The following is a 27,552-nucleotide window of genomic DNA, read 5'->3' as shown; positions in this document are numbered from 1 at the left end:
GCAGCATTTCCTAGTAATTTCACACTATACACTGTGTGTGTCCCACTGGTTTACTGTGAATAGACCAAGGTCACAGAATAAACGGGTGGCAACTGTTAGTCAGCAAGTACATGTGGGAAAACATCATATATTTCCACACAGCACAGCAAACGCCTTGCTTCCGAGAGTTGTGGACGTAATGGAGATATCTTGTGGACGATGTACTCGGGGTTGGCTAGAGTTCAAGTTGCAGTCAACCGATGACAAACATGCACAGTGAAAAACAAGCTGGTCTTTAATTTTGTAGAAAACTTTGCTGTAAAACAGTCTTATTGTCCGAATTCACTTCACATAAGGGTAAGGACGAGTTCAATGTGGCCAACGTTTGGGGACAACACCGCCCCCCTCCCCACCTCACCTTCCCTGTCAACACTCATTTCCCTTCAGAAGTTAGTACACACACAGAGCTCACGACATGCTGACGCATTAATAACTAGACACCAGCTTGACCCTGTTGACAGCAAACAGTTCCTCCACAGGGCAAGGTTGACAAGAATGCAGTTCGACAGCTATGAGTCCCGGGGGGTGGATTTTTTTTGCCCTGTAGACTCTATAGGGTGCACCGTCTCGCCATCTGTTACTTCGATTCTCAATTTCAACAATGAAGACACTAACAGAGCCAAGATACGACTTAACATGCTTACTGTACAAGAAGGACAGTACAAAATGTTGAAAGCTAACCTCTTTAATATCATGTCAACACACTTTCATGTTTCTTTCATGATACCCTCCTTACAATGTTTTTAATTGTAATATAATTAGGTTTTCTCAACGGAAAACTTACGAACAAAACACCGAGAGCCCACGGGTGTTTGGTTCATTAGACATTAAGTGAAGTGTTTTTGTAGCCCTAACTTGAGATATGAGACTGTCTACAGACCGCCAACACCATGAAAGGCACGGACATGCGAAGGCAAACAGAGGGACGAGGAACAAAATAACTGGTAAAACGTCATGCAGAACGGGCGACAAAAACAGCGGTGACTCAGAGACGTACTTTGGACATGAGGCCACACCAAGTAATTCTTATGGATGACGTCCTCTGGAGACCCTACATCTAATGCGAGAGCGCGAAAAAAACAAGAAGGGCCGAAAAAAGCAAGATGCTTAGATTCTAAATATGCTAATGGATGACAAATATTAGGACAGAAATTGAATGTGAGAACAATCAACAAGTATTTTATTCCCCATGAAAACAGCGATAAATCAGTAAAACAGCAGTTGTCCTGTCCTATTTTTTCCTTCGACTCACATCTTCCCGCCCTTATCCCACTGTTGTGGACAGTTATAGTTACAAGAGGGATTCGAAGTTTTTTGAGGGTACAGGCCAAAATCAATATCAATGCGCGTGCGGACGCCATCCATAAAAAATAATTGGTGTCGCCCTATCCTAACCTGCCGCTGAGCTAAAACATGAAATACCTGGCTACACGAGGACGAAAAAAGCTCCACATGTGAGAAAAGTTTGTTTTTGTTCCTATGGTAACACTATACACAAACATGTTTTGTTGCAAACGTGAGACAGAGCTATTCATGCATTTGCGTGCGAACAGGCGTCCATTCCCATGCCCAGGGACAACAATACGGCTGACAAGTACTTCTCACTTTACCTCAGTCAGAGAGCGAGTGAATAAATTGCTCTCCAAATTGAGCAACCAAGGCCAAAGAAAAAGATATTAATACATCTGTTTGTCAAATGAGGTATTTCACACTAGTAATAAACAAACAGCTACATTCATAAGTGCTATTGGTAAGGAAAATGTGATGATATGGATTTTACTTTTTTTTACTTTCTCATATAGGAACAGAAGTTTGTAGTTGTCAAATGAAGCCTTTTCGTCACATCTTACAGCGATATATTTTGGTGGGTTGTAAACTCTGACCCCTGTTAGGTTCACTGAATGAAAAGAATGCCTCCGTGCATGCATGACATTATACAAGTGTAAGATAACGCCAACAGCACCGACTGAACAGAAACACAGGCATTTTCTCATGACGCACAGGGAAGCAGCTTTAGAAAAGTCTCCACAGTCTGCATAGTTGTTTACTTGGAGAACAGGAACAAAAAAAAGACCAGGAAACGGTACCGCTCGGTGCCACTCGCTGTACATGTACTATGCACGGCATCAGCACATTAAAGGTTTGGATTCGAGTACCGTACATTTAACTGGAATGGAGACCGTCCGGGAAGCCCAGGTGCGCCGCTGGCTGCGGATTGTCTTCGTTCTTCTTTGCCTAACGCCGACTGTAACAGGTTAGTGCAGTTTTCACATTTTCATAACCCCATTCCACTTCTATAGCGGCGCTCTCACCGCATTCTCTCTGCGACCTGATCCATGGAATTTGCCAGAGCGCGGAGAGAGCGCCAAACTCCACGAAAAACCTGCTCAAGTAGAATCTCTCCGGTGACATTTCTACTCTCTCTGTTTAGGGTAAATAACAACAACTGTAGACTGAAAAAAATGAATAGCTACATCATAAGAAGTGGAAACGCTTCGGGGTAGTGGCCTATGGGATAAAAAAAAAACAAATGTCATGTTAATCCATCCATAGCTTCTTGAGTTGTCCATAGTTGTCCACATGACAAACAAATAGTCGCTACCAAAGACTTGTAATATAACTTTGAATGATATCTATCCAACAATATATATCTATAGAATCGGTCGATAGAAGTAAGAGTTACCCCATGGGCGGAGCGAGGTTTCTGTGTATATCTCGTGTCCCGCCACACTTCGCCCTCGGGGAGACTAGAAATCTAGAGATATACACAGAAACCTCGTTGCCTCGAAAGCCCATGGTGTAACTCTTACTTCTATCGACCGATTCTATAGATATTACTATTGTTGGATACATATCATTCAAGGTTATATTAGAAGTTAACCTTCACCTTGAAGGTTATGTTTTGGTAGCGATTATTTGTTTGTCATGTGGACAACTATGGACAACTCAAGAAGCTATGGATGGATTATCATGACATTTGGTTAATTAGTAGTTCTTGGCCTATCGTAGAAATTATTAGATTTTAGACCACCTTTTATTAGGACTGCAGCAGAACTGGTTTAGATATCTCGAGTTCTAGACATTGTAAGTGGTAAATAGCTCTTGACCTTGTGAAAGATTGGTTTAGCTTCGGGTCCCCTAGCAGCTTGTTTTATAACTGGGGGAGGGGGGCAATTTGTTTCGGAGTTGGAGCCCATATTAACTCGAGGAGAGATTGACGGACTGCCGCGTTTTATTGGTATGCAGGTAGCTTATACCCTCATTCCACTTAAGCTTTGGTCTCAATTGGAAAAAAGACGCCCTGGCGGGTAGTTCCCGGGCTGTTTTTGGCACTTTCGGGCGTGACACCTACGTGGTTCCGCGGGACACCCTGTGGTTACCGGGCTATTTTTAGGCCCGTCAGGAACCTGAGAAGAATTTAACTCGAAAAGCCTACAACATCCATTTTTGTTAAGATAAGACTTTCTATCTTTTGACAACTTGTGATATTTGGGTAGGGAAGAACCTCAATGAAAAAACTTCATAAGACGTCATCCTTAAAGGTTTTAAGATTATTTGGCGAAGGTCGTGGAACTCTTCCATGGCTATAAGCGTGTTTCAATTTCTGTTGGTTATAGAATGTCCTAACATTTCTACTTTAGCGACTGTCTCGTATGAGGATCTCTTCACCAAGGAGGAAGGTCGCTTCTTCGGTGCATCTTCTGACAACATAGCAGATTACAACGACATAGACGCCGAGGAGTGTGCCCGCCGCTGTCTGCAAGGTTACGGCAGTTACGACGGCGTCAACCCGACATGTCTGTCCTTCAACCATCGCCCCGCGGGGTCGCCAGAAGGCGGCAGTGCACGGTGTTGGCTCCGGAGTAGTGACAAGGACACGGCGGCGTCTCCTGGTCCGGAGTGGGAAAGTTGGCCTCATCGAAATTACTACCAGAGGATAGCTGGTAAATATCAAATTTCAACTGCTTCAAAGTCTTCCAGACTGTAGAGTTTAAAGTAGTAAAGAGGTCCTGTGTAAACATATCAATTTTCGTGTTTTATGTACCATTTAGTTAGATGCAATACTACCGTGGCCCACACGGACAAATGTTAACACCGCAACTTTTGGTGTCCCAACACCGCAGCCTCTGGTGTAAGCTTTCCACACAGCAAAAGTTGCGATGTTGAAACATCAAACGTTGCAGTGTTGAGACACCAAAAGTTGCGGTGTTGAGACACCAGAAGTTGTGGTGTTCAAACACGAAAAGTTGCAGTGTTGGGACACCAAAAGTTGCGGTGTTGAGAAACTAAAAGTTGCAGCAATGTTGACGGTTATCCGTGTCGGCCACGGTATAATACATTAGATCTTTGATATACATGTAGGGTAACTTCTACCATGTGTGTTGAAATGATAAAAAAAAGATTAATCGTCCGTGTAGACGTACATTTTTACTGTATATTGTTTTCAGACATCCTGTTAGACGTTCTGATGCCACAAGATTGTGTTGACATATTTGCCCTTGGACTACAAGCCAGTCAGGTTTACTCCATCGGACATCCCCAGCCATTCCAGGCCTACTGTGACATGAACACTGACGGCGGTGGATGGACGGTCATACAGCGCCGTCAGGACGGGTCCGTGCCGTTTGACAGGACTTGGGCTGAGTACGAGCGGGGCTTCGGCAATGCTAGTGGAGAATACTGGCTGGGATTGGGGAACATCCACAGTCTGACAACACAGAAACCAAACGAACTGTACGTGTACTTGGAAGACTGGGAAACGAACAGCCGGTTTGCGCGGTACAGCATGTTTTCTGTAGGAGATGCCAGCAGCAAGTACACGGCAACGATCGACGGGTACAGTGGGGATGCGACTGATAGTTTGGACCCGTCCAATACACGTCACAGCATCAACAACAGAAGGTTTTCAACAACAGACCAGGATAACGACGGTATCAGTACTGACTGTGCGGGTACATTCGGACAAGGAGGCTGGTGGTACAGTCCAACTTGTAGCCAGGCCTTGTTGAACGGACAGTATCTGACCGGTTGTTCACTACCTGCTCCAGGTTCCTGCCGTAGTGCAGATGGAATCGTCTGGTATACTTGGAGGGGTTACCGATATTCCTTGAAGAAAACGGTCATGATGATCAGGCCAAGCAACTTTTCAGGTACGGTTGAAAATAATTACTGTTCTAGGAACTCTCCAAGTGTTTTATGTCCTGTTTGCCTCTCTGCCTTCAAAAATTCTGCTTTCGCCATTCTCTTGGCAAGCTTATAGACCCCAGTCATGGCACGGAAAGTAGCCGTGCCGGGAAGGGTGATGATAAGACAAAATAGAGTTTTTTTTTTGTATTCCAACATGTAATCACAAGACGTGGTGTTTGTACAGACAGGTGTCATCAATTGTTTGAGGAATAGGACATGATCAAAACGTCAAGTGTCTTTCAATCAATCTACCACTTTTTCTACAGCCTCGCCGTTCAAACCATGTCAGAATGGTGGAAATCTCACATCGGGGCCTGTACAGTCAGGACTATATGTCTGCGCATGTGCGCCGGGATGGAACGGGCCATTTTGTGAACAAGGTATGTATGATTTGATGGTAACAATGTGATTAAGGATTTTGCGTATTTCCGTGTTGCATAAAGGCATAGGCTCAAACCATTTTCCCGTTACAGTCTGTATGCAGGGTGAGTTCGGACCCGACTGTACCGGCACCTGTCACTGTGCGAGCGGAGATTCCGTGTGTAACATCCGGACTGGAATCTGCTCTAGTGGAGGGTGTGAGGCCGGGTGGAAGGGAAACAACTGTCAGACAGGTATTTATATAATTCAGATATGCGAAACGATTTGTTCAATTTGCCGTAAATAATGAATAGTATTTGAATCATGTTCCCATGGCCCCCATTCCACCAGGACGGCGTTCTCAACGCGCTCTCTCTGTGACCTGGAATTGGTTGGAGCGCGGTGAAAGCGCCATTAGCTGGGTCTAAATCTCATTTACATGATTTATGAGCAAATACTACAATGGCCTTATTTGCTAAGATGAGACTTCCATACTCTGAACAACTTGTTTTTATCTGTGTCTGTGTCTTGCACCTATAAATCAAAATCATTTTCATGGATTTCTCTGAAATTTGGTAGGCTCAGCCTGGTAGTTAACTAGAGCCACAGCCTTAATTACTGTACTTCACCGAAGATTGTGTCCTACGGAATGTGGTTTCCTTGTAACGCTAACGTGTACGCACGATAAGTTGGGACCTCACTTTATCGGCACCAGTCAATAGCTCTTACTTTTCTAGACTTACGTTACTGATGTGAGTCTGCTGCCCATTTCAGAGTGCCCAGACGGCATGTACGGACCTGACTGTACCCAAACCTGTAACTGTGCAAACGGACCAGCTGCCTGTGACAAGAAAACTGGGTTCTGTATGGGGGATGGATGTCTTGATTTCTGGACTGGAGACTCGTGTCAGATCCGTACAGGTGCTGAATTAACATTGTTGATTTAAGGATAAAATACAGGCGCACATATGGTGGTTCGTTACAAAAAAAATTTGTCTTTCATTAAATTTAAAATAACTTTCTTTCACATGTTATGTTGATTATAGAATGTCCTAAACTTTCTGATTTAGCGACTGTCTCGTATGAGGATCTCTTTACCAAAGAGGAAGGTCGCTTCTTCGGAGATTCTGCTAACCTAATAACAGCGTACAACGACATAGACGCCGAGGAGTGTGCCCGCCGCTGTCTGCAAGGTTACGACAGTTACGACGGCGTCAATCCGACATGTCTGTCCTTCAACCATCGCCCCGCGGGGTCACCAGAGGGCGGCAGTGCACGGTGTTGGCTCCGGATAAGTGACAAGAACACATCGGCGTCTCCTGGTCCGGAGTGGGACAGTTGGCCTTACCGAAATTACTACCAACGGAAACGTATGTGGACTATGGCTATGCTTTGTAAAATGAGGAAGTCAATATTTTATTCTCTAAAGCTATTGTTACCTTGACCTGTTACACTTTCTTCTTTCAAGACAATCCACTTAAGCATTCTCAAGTTATCTTGTTTACACACACACAGATACACAGACACACACACGAACGTCTCTGAAAGCATAAATTTCTTGGCAAAGGTAAAACTGTACTTAAAGTTGTTCGTTTCATACCTGGTATGCTTTTGTTGAATAGATATTATTAATTTTTCGTATATGTCATTATTTTTACAATGAGTCAAATCATCCTTATTGTCCATTGTTTGCAGACATCGTGGCTCCCCGAGATTGTTCTGATATGTTCGCCCTTGGGATTCAGTACAGTCACGTTTATGCTGTTGGCCACCCACAACCATTCCAGGCCTACTGTGACATGGACACTGATGGCGGCGGGTGGACGGTCATACAGCGGCGCCAGGACGGGTCCGTGAGGTTTGATAGAACTTGGACTGAGTACGAGCAGGGCTTCGGCAGTCCTAGTGGAGAATACTGGCTGGGATTGGGGAACATCCACAGTCTGACAACACAGAAACAAAACGAACTGTACGTGTACTTGGAAGACTGGGAAACGAACAGCCAGTTTGCGCGGTACAGCACGTTTTCTGTAGGAAATGCCGGCAGCAAGTACACGGCAACGATCGACGGGTACAGCAGGGACTCCAGTGTTACTGATAGTTTGGACCCGTCCACTACACGTCACAGCATCAACAACAGACAATTTTCTACAATAGATCAGGATAATGACGGTGTCAGTACTGACTGTGCGGGTAGATTCGGACAAGGAGGCTGGTGGTACGCTGAAAGTTGTGGTTACACTTTGTTGAACGGGCAGTATCTGACCGGCTGTTCAGTACCTACAGCTTCCTGCTCGCGTGCAAATGGAATCGTCTGGCACAGTTGGTTGGGTTACCTGTATTCCTTGAAGAAAACAGTCATGATGATCAGGCACGCCAATTTTTCAGGTTCGTGTTCAAATGTTTAAGCTTCATGAATAAGCTATGTTTGAGCTTCATGAATCAAATATTACCTTTGCGAAACAAAGAAGCAGAGGTGATAGGTAAAAACTGAACTGAGTTAACAAGAGGGAGACTACTTTATAAAAGTGGACTTGCCTGCCATTGTATTCTGATTAGGTTTGTGTTTTTCAGTCTCATCATTCAGGCCGTGTCAGAATGGTGGAACTCTCATATCAGGACCTGTAGAGTCAGGAGTCTACATCTGCGCATGTACGACAGGGTGGATTGGACCGTTTTGTGAACAGGGTATGTATGGTTTAGTATTATTATTGTTGTTTAGCAGTTATGCTATGACATTCAGACATGTGTGTGTGGTACAATGCATACTGTGAACAGGTTATGCTATATTTACCTAATGCCGGTGTTCTGATCTATTTGATGATTTTGTATAATTTGCCCACTATTATACTTCAGAGTGCCCAGATGGCATGTACGGAACCGGCTGCACCCAAACCTGTCACTGTGCAAACGGACCAGCTGCATGTGACAAAAAGACCGGATTCTGTATTGGGGGATGTGTGGACTTCTGGACTGGAGAATCATGTCAAAACCGCACAGGTACTGCACTGACATTTGTTGCCCTTGTATCTGGAATAGGTTGTAAAAACGTTCTTGGCTACATTGTACATTCGCAGACCTTGCAATCAACATTATTGCTTGCAAGTTCTTGTTGCTTAAGAATGTTCTATCGTTTCTACTTTAGCGACTGTCTCGTATGAGGATCTCTTTACCAAGGAGGAAGGTCGCTTCTTCGGAGATTCTCTTAACAACATAACAGCGTACAACAACATAGACGCCGAGGAGTGTGCCCGCCGCTGTCTGCAAGGTTACGGCAGTTACGACGGCGTCAACCCGCCATGTCTGTCCTTCAACCATCGCCACGCGGGGTCGCCAGAGGGCGGCAGTGCACGGTGTTGGCTCCGCAGTTCTGACAAGGACAGGGCGGCGTCTCCTGGTCCGGAGTGGGAAAGTTGGCCTCATCGAAATTACTACCAACGGAAACGTAACTATGAATGTTTGACAATTCCAAGGGCTATGAATATAGAACGTCATTAAAAGTGTACAGTTCAACTTCTTTGTTGCGATACTTTATGCTTTTACAATATCACTTGTAATTTTTCCAATTAAGAGTATAGATATTGTTTCGACGTCACAATGATTAAATAGCATTAATTTGCAAATCTTGATTTAAATCATGGCATTCTTCATATCTATTGTTTACACTAAACTTTGCAGGCATTCAGGCCCCCCAAGACTGTACTGACACGTTCGCCCTTGGGCTTCAGTACAGTCATGTTTATGCTGTGGGTCACCCCAAAACATTCCAAACCTACTGTGACATGGACACTGATTTCGGAGGATGGACGGTCATACAGCGGCGCCAGGACGGGACGGTGCAGTTTGACAAGACTTGGACTGAGTACGAGCAGGGCTTCGGCAATCTCATCGGAGAATACTGGCTGGGATTGGGCAACATCCACAGTCTGACAACACAGAAACAAAACGAACTGTACGTGTACTTGGAAGACTGGGAAACGAACAGCCGGTTTGCGCGGTACAGCATGTTTTCTGTAGGAGATGCCAGCAGCAAGTACACGGCAACGATCGGCGGGTACAGCGGGGATGATGCTGGTGATAGTTTGTACAATTCCAATTCACGTCACAGCATCAACAATATACAATTTTCTACAACTGACCAGGATAACGACGGTGTCAGTACTGACTGTGCGGGTACATTCGGACAAGGAGGCTGGTGGTACACTCCAAGTTGTGGTTACGCCTTGTTGAACGGACAGTATCTGACCGGTTGTTCAGTACCTGCCCCACCCTCCTGCTCGCATGCAGATGGAATCGTCTGGAACACTTGGTTGGGTCACAAATATTCCTTGAAGAAATCAGTCATGATGGTCCGGCCCGATGATTTTCCTGGTATGTTTTTTCTTGGTAGTTAAGTTTTTTTTCATATGAATTGAATTGTTCAATTGAAATACACAATGTAGTCTAAAGTTGGCAAAGAAAGTTCTTTAAATTCGTGATCCCTTGCTTGCTTTACCTCTGCTGTGGGCATTGAGACAGCTGTTTAGATTTGATGGCATGAAAGGTCTACTGAGAAAAAAGAAAATGAACATAGTTTGTATCAAGTAATATCTATTGAATTTGAAACAGCATGGTAGCTAATGAATTATGCTGCTACCTTTCCACAGCGTCATCATTCAAACCTTGCCAGAATGACGGGACCCTGACATCAGGACCGGAAGATTCCGGACTGTACATCTGCGCATGTGCGGATGGATGGCATGGCGCCTTTTGTGACCAGGGTAGGCCAACTTTTTATACACTGTGATACTCTATATCACGGCCTTTTGGATACATTGGACTTGCTGGGGCCATGTTTTTGGTCAGAGGTAGCTGTTGGCCTCATGAAGAAGTGGTACAGGTTTAGAACCCCAAGCAGCCTATACTGGAACTGGAGAGGCCCATTTCTTATGAGACTTTAGAAAATTAAAACTCAAGAAGGGAATGAAAGGCTGTTATGATTTGTATATGTAGGTAAGTTTAGTTATGATTGACATTTTAAGATAAGAACTCAAATCTTGATCTGATTTGTTTACATATTAGATTCATTCTTGAACATTTCGTCCTGTAGAATGTCCTGACGGTTATTACGGCTATGAGTGCAGAGAAAGTTGTGGAAACTGTGTGGCAGGGACAGTCTGTGAGAAAACCAACGGCACCTGTCCATGTGAGGAACCTTGGGTTGGAAACACCTGTAAAATGAGTAAGTAGGCATATATCTAAAACATGTCACGTTACTGTATACTTGTAGTATGCACTATGTTCACTGAAGTTTAAACCAATCAGTTGCCCGTTAATAACAGGAAAAAGATTGCACAAAACTCTACAGCTGAAAGATAACGTTTGCAAAAGTTACAGTGAGATCGTAAGGATTCGGAGTGCTTGCTTTCATATAGACAAGTGACTGGTGTTTATATTTATCCAGTACTGGCGACAATATCAGACCATCCAGAAAACGTCACAGTAGTTGCTAATATTGAAGTAACGTTCAACTGCACCGGTCGCGGTGTTCCCGCCCCTACCGTCACCTGGCATCACGGTGCCGAAGTCATCACACCCGGAGCCGGGATCAGTGTAGACGTTACAGACGGAGGTCTGGTGGGAGAACAGAATGTGACAAACAGCACCTTAACCATTACGTCAGCACGTCGACAAGATAACGGACAGTACGTCTGTATCTTGTCTAACGTGGCGGGGAGCAGCAAGTCACAAGCAGCTACACTTGTCGTGCAAGGTACGGAAACTGTTAACGTTACACCTGTTTTGTGGGAGAATCTTGCACAGTGATGAAAGTCTTCAAATTGAATGAATATGCATGCTTTCGTCTACTATTCCTTGGCTGTAACTGACTTGTGTACAAAGACCAACAGTTTCCTGCTGTCTATTAATTTTGCAGAACGTCCTGATGACGTGACAGTGAACGTCACAGCAGTAAACTCCACAGCCTTACACGTCACGTGGGCAGTAGGAGTAACCGGTAACCTCGACATCATCGACTCCCAAGAACGCTACAAACGGAGCGGCACGGAGGACTGGGCAGACTGGGCGTCAACTGGAGTTTCCGATGTGAACGGCGAGGTGTACATCTACGGCTTAGAACCGGCCGTCGAGTATGATGTTGAAGTGCGGGCAAACAACTCCCTGGGATGGAGCACTCCTGGCAATGGGACGGGAACTACAGATGAAGCACGTAAGAGGTTTTGTCATTCTTCGCCAGTTCTTTGTGGAGCTTCTGTAGCTCTTTCAAGATTACCGTTCAACAGTGCAATCTTGAAATGCAGTTAGGTTTACCTACTCTATATGCTTCATTTTAACAGCTCCTGGTCCTCCTCACAACTTGCAAGCCGCACCAACCTCCCACAACTCTGTCCACCTGACGTGGGAACCTCCGATGGAACCCAACGGTGAGATCACCAACTACGCAGTTCAATACGGACCGTCCGAGTCGTGCAGTGAGGCTGAGTTTCCCCATCAAGTTACCACGTCTGACGGCAGCACCACTACCGTTATCGGAGACCTGGTTCCGTACACGAACTACACATTCCGGGTGCGGGGGGCGACAAGTGCAGGAGGAGGAAACTTCAGCGGCTGTAACAGCACAAGGACACTGGAATATTGTGAGTACTGCACTGTACTAAATGGCCTCTTCAGCATGTTGACGAGACTAGAGTGTTAGCATGGAAGGCATTTCAGTGCAGTGTGGGTTTTAGTATACCTTACTGTGAGTGATTGTCAACATACGATTAGAGTCCACAAAAATCTACATTCTTATCCACCCATGACTCCCAGACCCTACAGCCCCAGTTGTCCAGACGTTTGCAGACCAGCACGACTGTAACTGTCAGACGCCAAACCTCCCCCGGCCGGTCCAGCTGCGTGTAGCCTGGCGGCGCCCTGACCACATCCACGGTCAGCTGCAGGCGTATCGAATCAGCCTGTACAACAGGACCGGCGGGAAACCGTTCTACCAGGAGAACATGACGTCAGGACTGCAGCAGGAGAACCTGACAGCTGTGGTCACATCGTCACTCCTGCAGCCTGCCAACAACTACTCTGTCACTGTGAGTCTGAACTGTTACTGTGATCTTGTGCACCATCAAATGTTTTCTGTACATGGGTGTCTAGCCAAGTTGTTCAGTGATTGAATCTGTAATTATGCATTCCGAGCATTGATGAGTTGAAGGAATAGGCTACTTATGATGTAATGTGAAAAACATCACCCATCTCTTTACAGATATCAGCCATTAACACCTTATACCGTGGGAACGAGAGCCATCCATATATGGCCCGTACGAGCGACGGATGTAAGTAAAGGTTTTTAAATCAGCGTAGTAGTCATGTTCATTAGCACAGCAGTTTGCTCGTCATTTGTACGCATTGGAATTATTATGGTGACAAGCATCAATAGTATCTCTTAATCTTTAGGCCCAGATGCCCCGACTGTGACAAGACTGGCAAACAGTGAATGTGGAGTAATCTGGACAGCTCCTACAGTTACCAGAGGGAGACTGTCAGGGTACAATGTAGGTACAGTCATTGTGGCATTAACATGATTCAGAAGCACTCGCGTTTGGTGATGACATTTTCATCCTTCAATACCATATTGTTCTTGAAAGATGTGATATACACTATAGCTAGACTAATTGTTAACTAGCTATGACTTATTCCGCACAGGTTATATATGTTGACACGCCACTTCATAACTCGGACGAGTCTGAACCACGCATCAGACGTGACCCGTTGGGTTTGGATGAACAACAGTGGTCCAAGTCACTGGCTGAGCTTCCCGCCAACTCCTTGGTCCGAGTCACGGTCCGGGCGGTAACCTGTGCCGAGGGAGACAAGGGGGAGGAGGTCACTTGTCGGGTCTCAAGAGTTGGTGAGAATTGGTCATATTACTACTTATAGTCTGAAAACAATCAATATGCAACTCAACTTGCACTTCTGTTTCCATGACAGATGGTCGTATGATCACTTAGGTAGTAGAAAACGACACAATATTAAAGTAACGCTATTCATTTATCATTTAGAACCACCGCCGCCTCCAGTACTCCCTACCGGCCCACCCCCGAGCCCTTCGCCAACATCTTTTCCCATGGTCCTTCCGAGGGTGAGCGAGAGGAATGGTCTAGTACGGTACGTGTGTCTAACATTCATTCGTTATCACGGAGAACAGTTGGCGTTTATACACATTGTATAATTTGTCTTTCCGTTCCTTATCAATGCATTTGGACAAGGCCAATGTTTTTGCAAGCATTTTACCTTTTAATTATCTGCAGTTGTTGCCAAGTCATCGTCATCACAATGACTAAAACCGAGAGCCTTGCTGACCTGAAAATAAGAGTTGGAGAACCAGACGTCATGCTTACAGAGGACGCTCCTGAGGACGGGAAAACTGAACCTTACGTGGCTTTGTCACTTTCAAGGTGAGCTTGTTTCCTAGATTCATAATGCATTGTAGAGTACTTTGCAATCACTCGAACATATCAGAATTGACAAAGCATTCCATAGGATGCTAGTATAATCGTACAAAGCGTATTGATGGCCCATTTCTCTGTACATTCTTCCACCAGAGATGACTACAAAAGAACCGATGAAGTTCAGATCGGCGACGGTGGACCCTGTAGTTACGCGTGGTGCTGTGAGCGGAGTGAACTCGCCGATCCCAGTCGCGCAAAGACTCCCGGCAATAAGAAGCTCCAGTCAGGGAGCAAGTACACAGCAGCAGTACGATGTTACGTGGACTCTGGAGCCAAGAGACGCAAGCGGAACACAGAAAGGGTATGTATACCATAGCTGAACGTGTACATTTGGTCAACTTTGGAGTACCAATGATTCTTTTTATTGCCAATGTGTAAAATTGTTTAAAATTCCTATTGCTGTATCCAGCAATTATATTTGAACATATCTTACTTCACGGTTCATATGCCTTATATTTTCTATTCATTTAGAAAGTTTCCATTTTCAGTTATTCACGACAAGTGGGTACATTGAACCTGTTATAACAGAAATGGACAACCAAGGTAATTCGTATGAATTATAGATATATTTAATATATCTGTAAATATGAATTGTTTTCCTTTTTGAATTATTGAATATTTAAAATAGCCTTTATTATCTTCGCGTGCAAAGGTGGGGCCAAAAATAGTCTCTGAAAATATACAATGCATTGTACCCGATGGTTTAATTCCCTGATTGTCAAGAGATTGTCAAGTAATGGACTATAATTGTTTATGACAACTCTCTAACTGCGTTGTTAGTAACAATGCAATAGTGGTGTATTATTTTCCCAACGTAAATGCTTGATATTACATATTATATGTGACTATCATTCCCTCGTAGACGAAACTGTTCCTCTTGTCCCCATCATCGCTGGCTGTGCGGCTGCCCTACTGGTTGTTGTTCTGGTGACAGTAGGCATCATATGTTACAGGTAAGTAATGCCTCTATTCACATCATCTATTGATGTGTCCTTATTAAGTACTCGCTTTGTGCAACGACTACTGTAACTCTTGATATGTTCCAGGAAAAGAAGGTCCAGAGACGATCAGCATCCTCCAGGTCTTCAACTAGATCTGAAGATAATCAAAGGAGACGAGCCCTCCGCCACGGAGTCAGCTGAGAATCCTGCATGTAAGACGTTGGATGAAGACAGTTATCTTTACGAAACGGTAACTATACAATCATATAGTCACTTCTTAAAAGATTGTAACTTGCGTTACCATTGCATTGCGTGCATCTTACCAATTACAAGCGAATATCTATCTAACGTAGATAAATGTTCATGATGATGCATTTTTTTGTGATCGAGACGTTTGGTTGGAATGTATATCATATGCAGTTGTTGTGCAGAAACGTGAACATTAAGCGATGCCGCATTGCCATTACACTACTACTAGGTGTTAGAAACAGCCTTATACTCACCACTATTGATCATGACTTATTTTACTACTGTCTACAACAGACCATTTACCGCCTCCAAGACCTTGTCACTGTGGACGACGTAGTGGAATTCCTGAGGTCCAGTGGTTTTGGGCGGTACGCTGCAGCATTTAGGCGTAAGTTCCGTTTTCTCATCCTTTCCTTTTTCATTCGATAATAGAGTGTTAGTTGTGATCCTTCCGCTGCTGGTAACCTTGCATCAATTCGGATTCGAAGGAAAGATGACATCTAAACTGTCCATTTGGATACAATGAGGTTTTACTGCTTCTCAAAATTTTGCTAGATTCCCTGTTGATGTGGTGTCTATTTTTCAGGACACGAAATAGACGGAGATGCTGTCTCGAATCTGAGCGACGCTGTGCTTGCTGAGCTCATTCCTGAGATCGGACCGAGGGTCAAACTTCAAAAAGCACTGCAGGAGCTGAAGGACAACTCGGTTTGTCTCTTATTTTCTCTCATCGATTACCCAAGAATATATCTTTTTTCATTAACCCTTTTCAAGTTAAGTCTGTGATGCCATGAGCTCTACTGCTGCATATAGTAGTGAATGATTTCAAAACAAATGTCAGGATGTTACGCATGGCCACAATGCAATACAATCCAAAGAATAACTGAAGGAAAAACCACGCTTAGAGTTTGCCTACAACCTGCCACCGACCCCCAACACCAACTGCTATTTAAATAGATTTGTATTCCGGACAGACGAATGGGTTTCCATGTAGTATATCCGTAATACAACATCTACATGTACGTACTTTTTTGATGAGGTCATCAACGGTGTTCTACAGCTGTTAATGGCCTTTAGCCGGATGTAATTATATCATCCTCAATTCCTAGGACTCCACAGAAGGCAGCAAACCTGCCCACGCTGACTGGGAAATCCCCCGGTCCAGTCTGACGCTCGGTAAAGTCCTGGGGAAGGGACAGTTTGGAGAGGTCCGTATGGGGGAGCTGAGGAAGAGAGGCGTCACCCAGACTGTGGCAGTCAAGACACTGAAAGGTGCCTTTCATTCCTTACCTATAATGAACACATGTCCTTAACGTGCATATAAACACATGTCCTTCAACATACCAAAGCAGGCTAGGCATGTTACCTTGCCAAATTCTATTATCAATAGCCCATCATATTAAAATATATCAAGTAAAGTGAACTATACATGAAACGCTTGACAATCTGTTTTTCTTGTTACAAGTACTAGTAAGATAATGACTTTATTAGTGGTATCCTTCTTTTAACAATCTTCATTTTCCAGCATCTGCCGAAGACCGAGACAAAGAGGATCTGTTGGGGGAGCTGGATATTCTGGTCACTGTCGGTCGTCATGACAACATCATCAGTCTGGTTGGCGCATGCACAGTAGAAGGTAATTACAACAAGGGAAATGTAACGCTATGATATCACTATTTCTGTATTATCATTTGTCTTGGACAAAGAATAATCTTGTTCATTTATGTAAAATGTCAGACAGTGTCTGTCAGATTAAGGCAAGGTCAAATTTCCAAGCCGGGGCCCGGCCGGGTTGTTTGCGTGAACGAAAAATGAACAATTTGTATAAAGACTATACACAAATAGTGCCCATGGTTAATTTTCTAAAACTTTTTTTTGTGTTTTGCTGTCTTATATAATAATTTTCGTTCCATACGACTCCCCGGCCGGGCCCCGGGTTGGGAAATGTGACCGCGCCTTTAACAATCTATCAATCAATCCTTTACTCCACGTTAGGTCCACTGATACTTGTGGTTGAGTACGCACCAAACGGCTGTCTGAAGGACTGGCTGAAGGAGAACCGTCCTGAGGGGCTGGACCAGACAGACGACAAAAACATCCCCACCTCCGGGGTTCAGCTGCCGATGGACCAGCTCATTCTGTTCGGTATTGACATCGCGAATGGGATGAGTCATCTGGCTGCCATGCAGGTACATAAAATCACGTCTCTGTGTCGAAGGGTAATGGTTGCAATGTGCTGGTTTTCATTACATCTTCTATTACCAAGCAACTTTTTTGTGGATACAAATGCATTAGAATCTGACCAGGTCTTAAACTGCACTCATATCTAGCCGTGTCCATAGACACATAGCTACATTCTCATATCAAATGGCGCTGTGATCACAACTAGTATAGGTTCTCATGCAAGTAATGTTGAAGGGGGCAGAGGACACAAGCAATGACAGATATGTTGAAATGGGAAACGTAAAACATGAACAGGCGACTAAGATAAGTCATTTTGTTTGAAAAATGCATCACAATAAGACTGTCCATCAACCTCCATAGTATAACCTGAATAGTAGTTCTAAATGATTAATGTGATTCCAGAAATGTCATATTTTTATGATTTACCTGATTTCTGTCACGGGTTACATATCTACATGTATGGTATGACAATATAACCGTTTGTCCATTTAGTGTGTACACCGTGACCTTGCCGCCAGGAACGTGCTCCTTGGGAAGTATCTGACGGCCAAGATCTCCGACTTTGGTCTGTCACGGGACATCTACGAGGAGACTGAGTACGTCAAGAGCACCAAGGTATCATATCTCCGTCATCTCATATCCTTTAAAACTTTAAAAATGATGGTGCCATGAAACAGTCGTTTGCAAATGTAAAGCATCTACCATGTTTGTATCTGATCGTATTCCTTTCTCCAGAGCCAGCTTCCCGTCCGTTGGATGGCATACGAGTCCCTTTTCTACCACACGTACACCACACAGAGTGATGTGTATGTATATTTTGTTGACACTTTTATACATCTACGTACATTTATATATATTTATATAATCAACATAAATTTTGAGTGACTATCATTAAAATTGGCAAGCATTTTAACAATCAAAATTTCATATTTGAGGTTATACATGTATATAGAATGAAGTTACATAAGAATGTATAAAAATTATGTGTTGTTTTTTCCATATTTCAGATGGTCCTTTGGAGTCCTTCTGTGGGAGATCATGACAATGGGTAAGTACAAACGACACGTGCCGTGTATATTTAATGCTCTCCTTAAGCAGTGGAAATATGTATTTGGCACAACGTTATCATGTCAAAATCTCTTGCATCATCACCTAAGAAATGTGATATTGCATTTCAGCATGTAATACATACTTCTTCGAATGAAGATTTAAATGTATGCATCTTGTCCAAATGCCTCCATATACATGTAGGTACATATGTAAATACAATTTTGTGATTAATCGTGATATACTAAATTATCTTCCAGGAAAGAAGCCGTACGGTCGGATGACCGGCAAAGAGCTCATGAAACTGTTGCCCGACGGCTACAGGCTGGAGAAACCTGCCCTATGTCCTCACGAGATGTACGTCTACAGCACTTGTATTTAGCCTTTCTTTAATTTATACGGAAGCCCAGAACGACAAATGTTGCGTCCTCTGCAGTGTTCACAGATCTCTGCAATGGTACCCACAGGCCTCCGCAGAGGTTTTTGCACACAGCCTCTGCGAAGGCCTGTGAGTACACGGCCCATGTGGAGGTCGATGAGCACATCTACAGAGGCTGGCACTTTTGTCGTCCTGGGCCTTCGTAGTATTACAATTTTACTGTTACATGAAGGATAGCTTCAGTGACGCTTTTTGTATAGGCTATTGCACAGTTCCCTTTAATGACAAGACTGTGAATAAAAGTTGGCTACCGATAGAGATCTCTATGGAATACTTATAAGTACAATATACGTCCTTTCAGTGAATTACCTGTTACGTTGATGCAAATATATTCTGTCTGCAACAGTTACGATGTGATGAGGTGCTGTTGGGAAACCCTCCCTGAGAACAGACCAACTTTCCCGAACCTGAAGGTGACTCTGGACCGGATCATTCAAGATTACAAGGTAACGCTTTCTCTAAGATGCATGAACTTTGTTGATCTTACTAAGTCTTACCAGGCTATATGATTCATCTATTGTCTTGTACGTAGGTCAATTTTATTGTACCCACGTATCTGTCTGTATGTCGACATGTAGTGAAAGACCTTACGAAAGTACTCCATCGTGTTTGCCATTGTATATCATGGTTCAGTGCTTTTCTTTAGATTTAACTGGGTAAGTTGGCTGTACTACGCTGAAATCAGAGTATTATGTGTTTCTTTTGCAGACATATGCTTCACTGATGAAGTGAGAAACTGCAGATATAAAGAGAGACAGATAAGAATCCCTTTTGCTAATTGAAACTTTGTATCATTTTTGTAGATAACGTAATTATAAAGCCAGAATGACTTATGTATACAATCCTAGTAATATCAAGCGTAAGAACAAATATCTTATACTAATTATGGAACATTATATTACTCCCATGAAGATTCATTTTTGTCACAAACACAGTGCATATACAGCACAAGCTGCATCATAATCTAAAAATATATTAAGGACAATTACTGTAAATCTTTTAGCAAAAATATTGCTTACATTCTTATTCAAGATACATCATTTGTATTTTTTTTTCATCTAACATCTAACCAAGAAAATCTCCTATGCATGGAGTTGACTTTGCACAATAAAGAAAACAATAGAAGAAAATTTCCAACTTCAAACCATCACAACAGTCTACAGCCTAAAACAACATGGAGACTGGAACAAAAATTACCAACATACGTTTGTATCTGCCACCAATGTCAGGTTGCAGTTTGACAACCAAATCAGAAGTAATGTTTCAATATTATCCTCCATGGCACTACTTGTACTAAAATTGCTGTCAGGGTTGTATCGTTATAACACATTACTACGCAACTCAACTTATATGGCCCTCTTATATATCATATTACAGCGTATTGATAAAATCACGTCGGTCCTGGAGAATAATGAGTTCACCGTCGGAATATTTCTCGATTTATCCAAGGCGTTCGATACGGTTGATCACAGTATACTTCTTGATAAATTTTGATTTATCAAGACTTATGGTTTTAAAGATATATTCTGCCATTGACTGGCTTTCAGACTACCTGTATAACAGAAAGCAATACTATAGGTATCAAGTGGAAACTGTACTTCTTCCCAGAAAAATTTAACCTGTGGTGTCCCCCAAGAATCTATACTTTTCTCTAACACTTTTAGAATGTAGCTACCAAATGTACGCTCCAAGATATATACATGTACAATACTAACAATAGTCATTAATTCACTAGAAAGAGAATTTTGATACTCATTGTAGTGAAAAAATCGAGCTACCGACCCTCTATCTCTTTAATTGACTGGAAGAAGAATTTTGATACTCTTTGTAGTAAAAAAAAATGAGATAGCGACCCTCTATCTCATTAATCCACTGGAAAGTTAATGGTTCTGTATCTGGTGAAAAAATAGATATTCATCTCCCTAGAAGGAGATATAATGGTTGGTGATACGTGATACGTTTGAGACAATCGTTATCACGTGTGAAGGTAGTTATCACGGGTTTCGACTGAAATTGTTTTCTGAATTAAAAATATGAGATGAATAACTGTTTCTGTCTTATTGTCCTAATTCACTTCACCACTTCACGCTGGAGTTAAGGAGATTTTAAAGTGGCCAACGACGTTTGATGACAACTCCGCCCCCCCCCACCTTCCCTGTCAACACGTATTTCCCTTAGTACTTGCAGAGATCACACCATGCTGACGCATTAATAAATGGCCACAAGCTTGGCTCTGTTGCACAGGGCAAGGTTGACAATAATGCAGTTCGACAGCCAGCTAGTAGCTCGGGGGTGGATAGATTTGCCTTGTAGATAAGTAGTTACAGTAGGCGTACGTGTCCAACGTCTTGCCACCTGTTACTTCAATTCCAGGAATTACCACACTAGGGCCAAGATACGACTTTGCTGACAAGATATGCATGCTCACTGATGGAAAGTGCCGACCTCCTCAAAATGTTGAAAACTAACCATGTATCATATGCCAACAAAACTGACCTTATTTATAACATAACCTATAACCTTTGCACCCTCCCACCTTCCGCCATTTTTGGACCAGTTTTGTTAGTACGGAAAGGGGGTCACTCTTTGTTTTGGTGGGCGTACACTCGTTATACGACAGAATAACAGAATTGAACAGATTCGGTTGTTTTGTGGGGAGGTTTTTACTCTCATACTGCGATGTCGGCGGACAATAGTCAACAGCCGTCTTTAAATTCCAAGATAGTCGCAGCCGCCCAGTTCTGCATTCTTGCTGTAGTTGTGACACTGGTATTAAAGGTTATTACCAGTGTTCAGAGGAAGCTACGAGCTCTGTGGGCACTGGAGAAGGACTTCCCTGTCCCGCCAGGGGCACACTGGCTCCTCGGACACCTGGTGTTAGTAAGTGAAGTTTACTTGTTACCTCCACAAAGTTTGTTTGGTTCGTTTGTGTTTCTGTGTACGCTTCCGCAGGTGAGATTGTGTCTTTGAGTGTATGCCGAGAGTTTAACTAGGCCGTAGCTAGCAAATTGCCACCAATCACAGTGCCCGCATGATTGGTTTCCTTGTGTGTTTCTTGTTCTGGTCCCTCCATGTAACGTGACACAGAATTTAAAACAAATAACAAAGCTTTATATATTTCATTGAGGTATGAGATCTTGGAATTCTCGTTTTTGTAATGAGTCTTCTCTGTCAAAATAAACACAATTTTTTCAATAGAAAAGAAGTACACGATCTAAGGTAAGATAAGATAAGTGGGCCGACCCGTCTATAACCTGCGGCAGGCAGTGTATGGGGTAGATATATAATTGCAATGTTCCCATTGATGGATGATGTTTATCAATCTTTACTTCTCAATCTCATCGGGCAGTCAAAGCCTTTACTGACTTATGTTGATTTCTGTCATTTTACAGCTGGCAAATGGTGAACGGGAATTCGACAAGATCGGACTAGAATGGGCAATCCAATATCCATACGCCTACATCTTCAAACATGGTCCACTAGAGGGCGTATTGTCGGTGAATCACCCAGACTATATCAAAGCGGTGCTACAGCGGCCAGGTCAGTTCATAAAACTACAGTATGGTTCCAAAAACTTACTGGAAGATTATTTCTGTCCGTTTTTCTATTCCTATATAATTTTTTATATATTATATATTTCCTATATATATATATTTGGTAGCATACAAGTTGCATGAGGTTTTGGAACTCTGGTTCAAGTGGCATTTTTATCATGTATGACTTAACGTTCTGCATTGACAAAGGAAGAAACTTCGTGCATTGTTTTTGTTTTATCTTTCTATCAACAGATAAAAAGGATGAACGAATCTACGGACTGCTGCGACCCTGGCTAGGTTAGTCTGTACCTCCCATTTACGTCTATGTATTATGCAATGGTTTATAACCTTTTCCAGCATTCACCACGGACTTTTTTATAAAGGGTTAATGACCCGCCCGAGGTGTATATAGTGAGATAATCCCTGGTGAGGTGCGATAACCACCGAATAAACCACCAAGTGAGCGGAGCGATCGAGGTGGTTTATGAGGTGGTTATCGCACCTGGACAGGGATTATATTACCATATACACCGAGGATATTGAGGTGTAGACCGTAACCTCAAACGTGGTCAGTTATTCTAATAACAAACCACTTTTGAGGTTACGGCCTGATAACCAATGGCAAATGGAGCATTATGATTGGTCGACGCCTTCTGGCTATATGATAATACGTCATAGTACATGTACCAGATCAAATAACATTTCTGGTGAATTGCAAGCATGATTAATCCTAGAAGATTCATTCATGTATTTCTCCAAGTAGTATCCTAACAATGGGAAATTTGGGTCCAATTTCTTGTGTTGAAAATTACAGTTTAATCTTGCTTCATAATGACTTCTACCAAATGACATAGATGAACTTTATTTATAGGTACAATGTACATAAGTAAACACAGACCACGGGCCGGCTTTTACGTATACAGTCGATTGCCATGTAAAGTGGTTTCGCTATGAACTCCATGGATTAGGTGGTAAAAACCTTTGATACCAGTGAGATCTGTTCTAAAACAGGGGATGGTCTTCTGACCACCAGCGGTGCCAAGTGGTTCCGGAACCGGCGACTTCTTACGCCAGGATTCCACTTCGAGGTGCTGAGGCCTTACGTCAAGCTCTTTTCTGACAGTGCAAATGTTATGCTGGTAGGTATAAGAATCATCTTTAACTGCATTTGCAGATAATGTATCCATTGATCAGTCTAATACATCTATAACAATTTGCCTAATCTTGCACCCGTGAATGATTTCATCATGTTGGTGAATGATCGAATAGTACAGTTTTTTTTTTAATTACAACCACTTGTTTAACAGGAGCCGGCGTTTTTATGCCTGTCTGTTATCTTCATCGGGGCAATTTTGACTGTGCACTGAATTGAAGTGTTACTGGTTCACTGTGCACTGAAGTGTATACACTAGGTTACAGTGCACAGTGAACCATCATTATTGTCTTGATCAAGATGACAGACGGTCCTCAAAACAACGGCTCTTGACAAATAAATGTGGGGTCGTGTGGCGTAGCGGCAGAGTGCTCGACTTGGAACCAAGAGGCCCCGGGTTCGAGTCCTGACATGCCACCGATCTTGTGCCCTTGGGAAAGGCACACTTTACACGACTTTCTTCACTTCGCTCAGGTGAAAATAAGTATTGTATTGCTTGTTGGTTGCCGCGTTGAAAAAAATGAGTGTACCGTCACCACGTCTTGTGATTAGATGATCGAATATAAAAAAATAAATAAATAAATAGATAAATGTATGAACAATGCTGCAACATTTTTTCCTGCTGACTCATAGCAAAACTGGGAAGAGTTGGGTCCCGGCTCCTCTATAGATGTGTTCCAACACGTGAGCCTGATGACTCTGGACAGTATGCTGAAGTGTGCTCTCAGTCAGAACACTGGGTGTCAGAAAAGGTATGGCATGGTTTGCTTTCATTTTTACTTCAGGAAAATCAAGACCTTCGAATTAAGATACATTGATGATACTTGGTTGCAAAATGCTAGAGCGTAAGAAAATTGTTTTAATAACAATCATATTGCGCTGGTTGCTACAGATTATTTACAGTATATTCACTGAAAACAACGAGATTAAACATGATTACTTGCTGACCTTTTTTTAATCTGTGAATTTTTAAGACAGTCCAAACCCTAAAACGTGGACGCCAACAACCCTAGTGACTGAGCATATAAAGGTTAATTTGTATGGATTAACATAGTACAGATCTAATGCTTTGTTTCTCTTTTCCCAACAAAGTTTGTGTCGTCGAATTTCAACTATCCTGCACTCAGATTTCATGTGACCAAATCACCCAGGCCACGTGGTACATGACATTATGCATTTAGCAATTGGCATTGGCATTGAAAGTGCCAGGGAGTTTTTTCCACCCACTATCTCTATTGATTATCTCTTAATAGTAATACGTAAGCTAATACTGCATTGTCTTGTATGTGTTTTTGATGCAAATTAATACAATGTGATAATTCCATCACCAGGAATACGTTCAGCAGCTACATCTCCGTTGTTCATGAGCTGTCAGCACTCGTCATGACCAGAGCCAGAAGCCTGGTGTTTAGTATGAGTGACTTCCTGTACAACAACTCACCAGCCGGCAAAAGGTACGCGGTGCTTACATAATACATTTTAGTTCGATCTGAGAAAAATCTATTTACAGAAGCCTTAATCCTGAAAACGGCCCTGAGGTGACATGAGGTTTATTTATCTGAAGTTAACACATAACGGTTACCTTTTAAGGTGGCTGTAATTAGCAGCCACTTTTTGACAGGAACGTTAACAAGGGCACAGGTTTTTGTTCTTGTAAGGTGTGTCAGCCTCCTTCGGCAGCTAATCCACAAATTGTCGTGTGACAAACAACCCAATATTAGTCAATATTTGGATAATATTGTTGACATGATGAAAATTCAAATCATGATGCAGGTCTCAAGTTGCATATTTACTTTTTTTGGTTTTGTCATACCAGCATGGAACTAAGAAAATTATTATATAATACATACATGTACTGGGATCAGATTTTTACTGGGATCACTAGGCTGAGGTTGCACTTATGAAGTCGAGGTTTGAAAAACATATACAAACAGACCTAGTGTGGTTACTGCATGCAATTTTTAAACAGTTTTCTAGTCCAATATATTGTGACAGGCAGACAAAACAGACAAACAAGAACCTAAAAAAGTGTGCTGCATCTTTTAATGCATAGTGAAATCAGACAGTAGCATTTCAGACACTTGAAAAATTGTTTGTCATTTCGGTAGTGATTGTATGGTCTGTCTGCGCGTTGCCAAGATAGCTCTGGAACGTCTAAATGGGTTGGTTTCCTAGTTGGTATTTTGTGCCAAAAAAATTAAAATTGGTTAGATTATCGGCCACCTGACGGCTTTCCATGGTACTGCAGCCGACCTTCAACATGTACAACAGACTGATTTTGACATGCATATTTTTGTGTATCGTTAAACATCTTAACTTAAGAATTTTTCCTGATTGACGGGGGCAGTCCACGTGCAAGTTTTCTTCTAGATTAGAGGAGGGGAGCTGGGAGTGGAGTTTTACTGAAGGAAACACAATTAATGTGCAAAGTTCTGCTGTATTTATTGATAAATAAATGAATCAATGAATGAACATTATTGTACATTGAACATTTATGCCCGGCCGTCTTACAGGCTAAGTACAGGTCATGGTGACAAAGTTCTCTATACACAAAAACAGTAATACAGGTCGTGGTGTCTTACTTTACCAGATTATAGATAGCAATATATAAACGAGCAAGTCCTCGCTTCCTATATTAAGAGAGGTTGTGATAGTCATCAAACATTTGACAAGCAGCAGAACATCTAAATCAATGTATGTTAAACAATGGAAACGGCTACTGTTCAGATTTGTAAGCCCACACCATTTCAAAGGAAATTTTGTGATATTTCGTGATCGTGAAACTTACATAGCAACAATCATTTACATTACGAAGTGATGATGACTATTTCAAAATGTAGTAAATCGAGCGCTCACACAGTTAGTTTTCAGTTGTCAGTTATTTTCCCAAAGATTAGCCAAATTAAACCGTTGGTCAACCCCAAGCTGCTGTTGAAATGTTACACGGCTTTGCTATACGTTTCTTTTTGAAATGTAACGTTTTCTTTATTCATATAACCAATATTCACAACTTCGCTACATTACTATCTTGCAGATACAAGTATATACAAGGATATAAGTCGTAATCAACAATCTTGGAACACGTTCTACGTTCTACCTTGTCAATATATATATCACACAATTCCTAAAAGTATGCTTATGGATAGGGACTATCATGTTGATGCAAGCACAAATGTTATGAATAGGAACTATCGTGCTGTATCCAAGTACAAAGTAATGTTATGACTAAAAAATAACAGTAAGAGCAATACGTGTTTGACAGGTACTGTCTCTGCATGGCCCATGAGAGTTCCTTTAAAGACACTCTTATTACATGCAGTTGCTGTTTTGTACAGATCATTTAGCTGCAAAGCAGTGGATGCTGCGCCATAAGATTTCCAGCCTCCAAGGATTCATTGTTTTCCTGAGACTGGCTCTGCCCTGTCTGATCATAACCACTGTTCATTACTAAAGATAGGATGCAAAAGAAAGAACTTATCAATAAACATAACTTAACACTTAACACTAACAGATAAATTAATAACAATGGTCTTTCAGCAAGAACTTAGTGATCCTGAACTGATTTCAAATTATGTACAAGATATTACAAAGATTAATGGTCTTAATTGTAGAGACAGATATAATTTTCCCTTATCGATTGTCCAGTCTTCCTGGCCGTATAAATGTGGATTGAATCATGGTGTTTCCACTTTTGTGTACACAGAGTTTTCCTTCAAGGCAGTCGGCCCAGTGCCATAAGATAGATTTCTAGCATCCAGGGATTCAGCGATGGCCGTGTAGTGACTCTGCTCTGACTGATCATGACCACTCGTCATTACGACAGCTGTGCTTGTGATGGTCTGAGACTGGGTCACAGCTTTGTATATGGAATTGTGCTGCGAGACAGTCGGCCCTTTGCCATAAAAAGATTTCTAACATC

The 27,552-nt window shown here is 42.5% G+C and overlaps 2 protein-coding genes across 2 annotated transcripts in view; both read left to right on the top strand.

Moving 5' to 3' along the window:
* The first annotated feature begins 2,109 nt into the window (after window positions 1-2,109).
* LOC109486070 lies at window positions 2,110-20,047 on the top strand. Its single transcript, XM_019789759.1, has 37 exons — window positions 2,110-2,293; window positions 3,681-3,983; window positions 4,488-5,189; window positions 5,493-5,606; window positions 5,700-5,840; window positions 6,361-6,507; window positions 6,657-6,956; window positions 7,282-7,974; window positions 8,161-8,274; window positions 8,443-8,586; window positions 8,732-9,031; window positions 9,265-9,957; window positions 10,676-10,771; window positions 11,030-11,338; window positions 11,501-11,794; window positions 11,922-12,221; window positions 12,394-12,665; window positions 12,839-12,908; window positions 13,030-13,127; window positions 13,279-13,483; window positions 13,635-13,740; window positions 13,884-14,030; window positions 14,178-14,385; window positions 14,573-14,627; window positions 14,947-15,037; window positions 15,131-15,275; window positions 15,569-15,662; window positions 15,861-15,982; window positions 16,384-16,546; window positions 16,800-16,910; window positions 17,270-17,463; window positions 17,951-18,073; window positions 18,194-18,264; window positions 18,466-18,506; window positions 18,766-18,862; window positions 19,291-19,390; window positions 19,653-20,047. The coding sequence occupies exons 1-37, from the start codon at window positions 2,149-2,151 to the stop codon at window positions 19,674-19,676; spliced, it is 7,332 nt and encodes a 2,443-aa protein (XP_019645318.1). The 5' UTR covers window positions 2,110-2,148; the 3' UTR covers window positions 19,677-20,047.
* Window positions 20,048-21,486: 1,439 nt separating this feature from the next.
* LOC109486127 (cytochrome P450 4F4-like) overlaps window positions 21,487-27,552 on the top strand; it is a 15,092-nt gene continuing 9,026 nt past the window's right edge. The window contains exons 1-6 of the mRNA XM_019789826.1: window positions 21,487-21,824; window positions 22,337-22,484; window positions 22,733-22,777; window positions 23,492-23,619; window positions 24,267-24,385; window positions 24,965-25,087. Coding sequence (XP_019645385.1) covers window positions 21,624-21,824; window positions 22,337-22,484; window positions 22,733-22,777; window positions 23,492-23,619; window positions 24,267-24,385; window positions 24,965-25,087 — 764 coding nt within the window. The 5' untranslated portion in view covers window positions 21,487-21,623. The remainder of the gene's footprint in view (window positions 21,825-22,336; window positions 22,485-22,732; window positions 22,778-23,491; window positions 23,620-24,266; window positions 24,386-24,964; window positions 25,088-27,552) is intronic.

This window comes from Branchiostoma belcheri, unplaced genomic scaffold (genome assembly GCF_001625305.1).
Source record: "Branchiostoma belcheri isolate BF01 breed outbred unplaced genomic scaffold, Haploidv18h27 scaffold8, whole genome shotgun sequence".
Classification (NCBI taxonomy): Eukaryota; Metazoa; Chordata; class Leptocardii; order Amphioxiformes; family Branchiostomatidae; genus Branchiostoma; species Branchiostoma belcheri.
The sequence above is the reverse complement of the archived record's forward strand: the minus strand, read 5'-3'. Positions and strand labels throughout refer to the sequence as shown.

Bases quoted from the DNA above. Each gene is read 5' to 3' on its own strand.
- LOC109486070 (XM_019789759.1), top strand. From the start codon at position 2,149: ATGTACTATGCACGGCATCAGCACATTAAAGGTTTGGATTCGAGTACC. The intron at 5,841-6,360 runs GTATTTATATAA...TGCCCATTTCAG, and splicing joins GGGAAACAACTGTCAGACAG to AGTGCCCAGACGGCATGTAC. The intron at 10,772-11,029 runs GTGAGGAACCTT...ATATTTATCCAG, and splicing joins AACCAACGGCACCTGTCCAT to TACTGGCGACAATATCAGAC.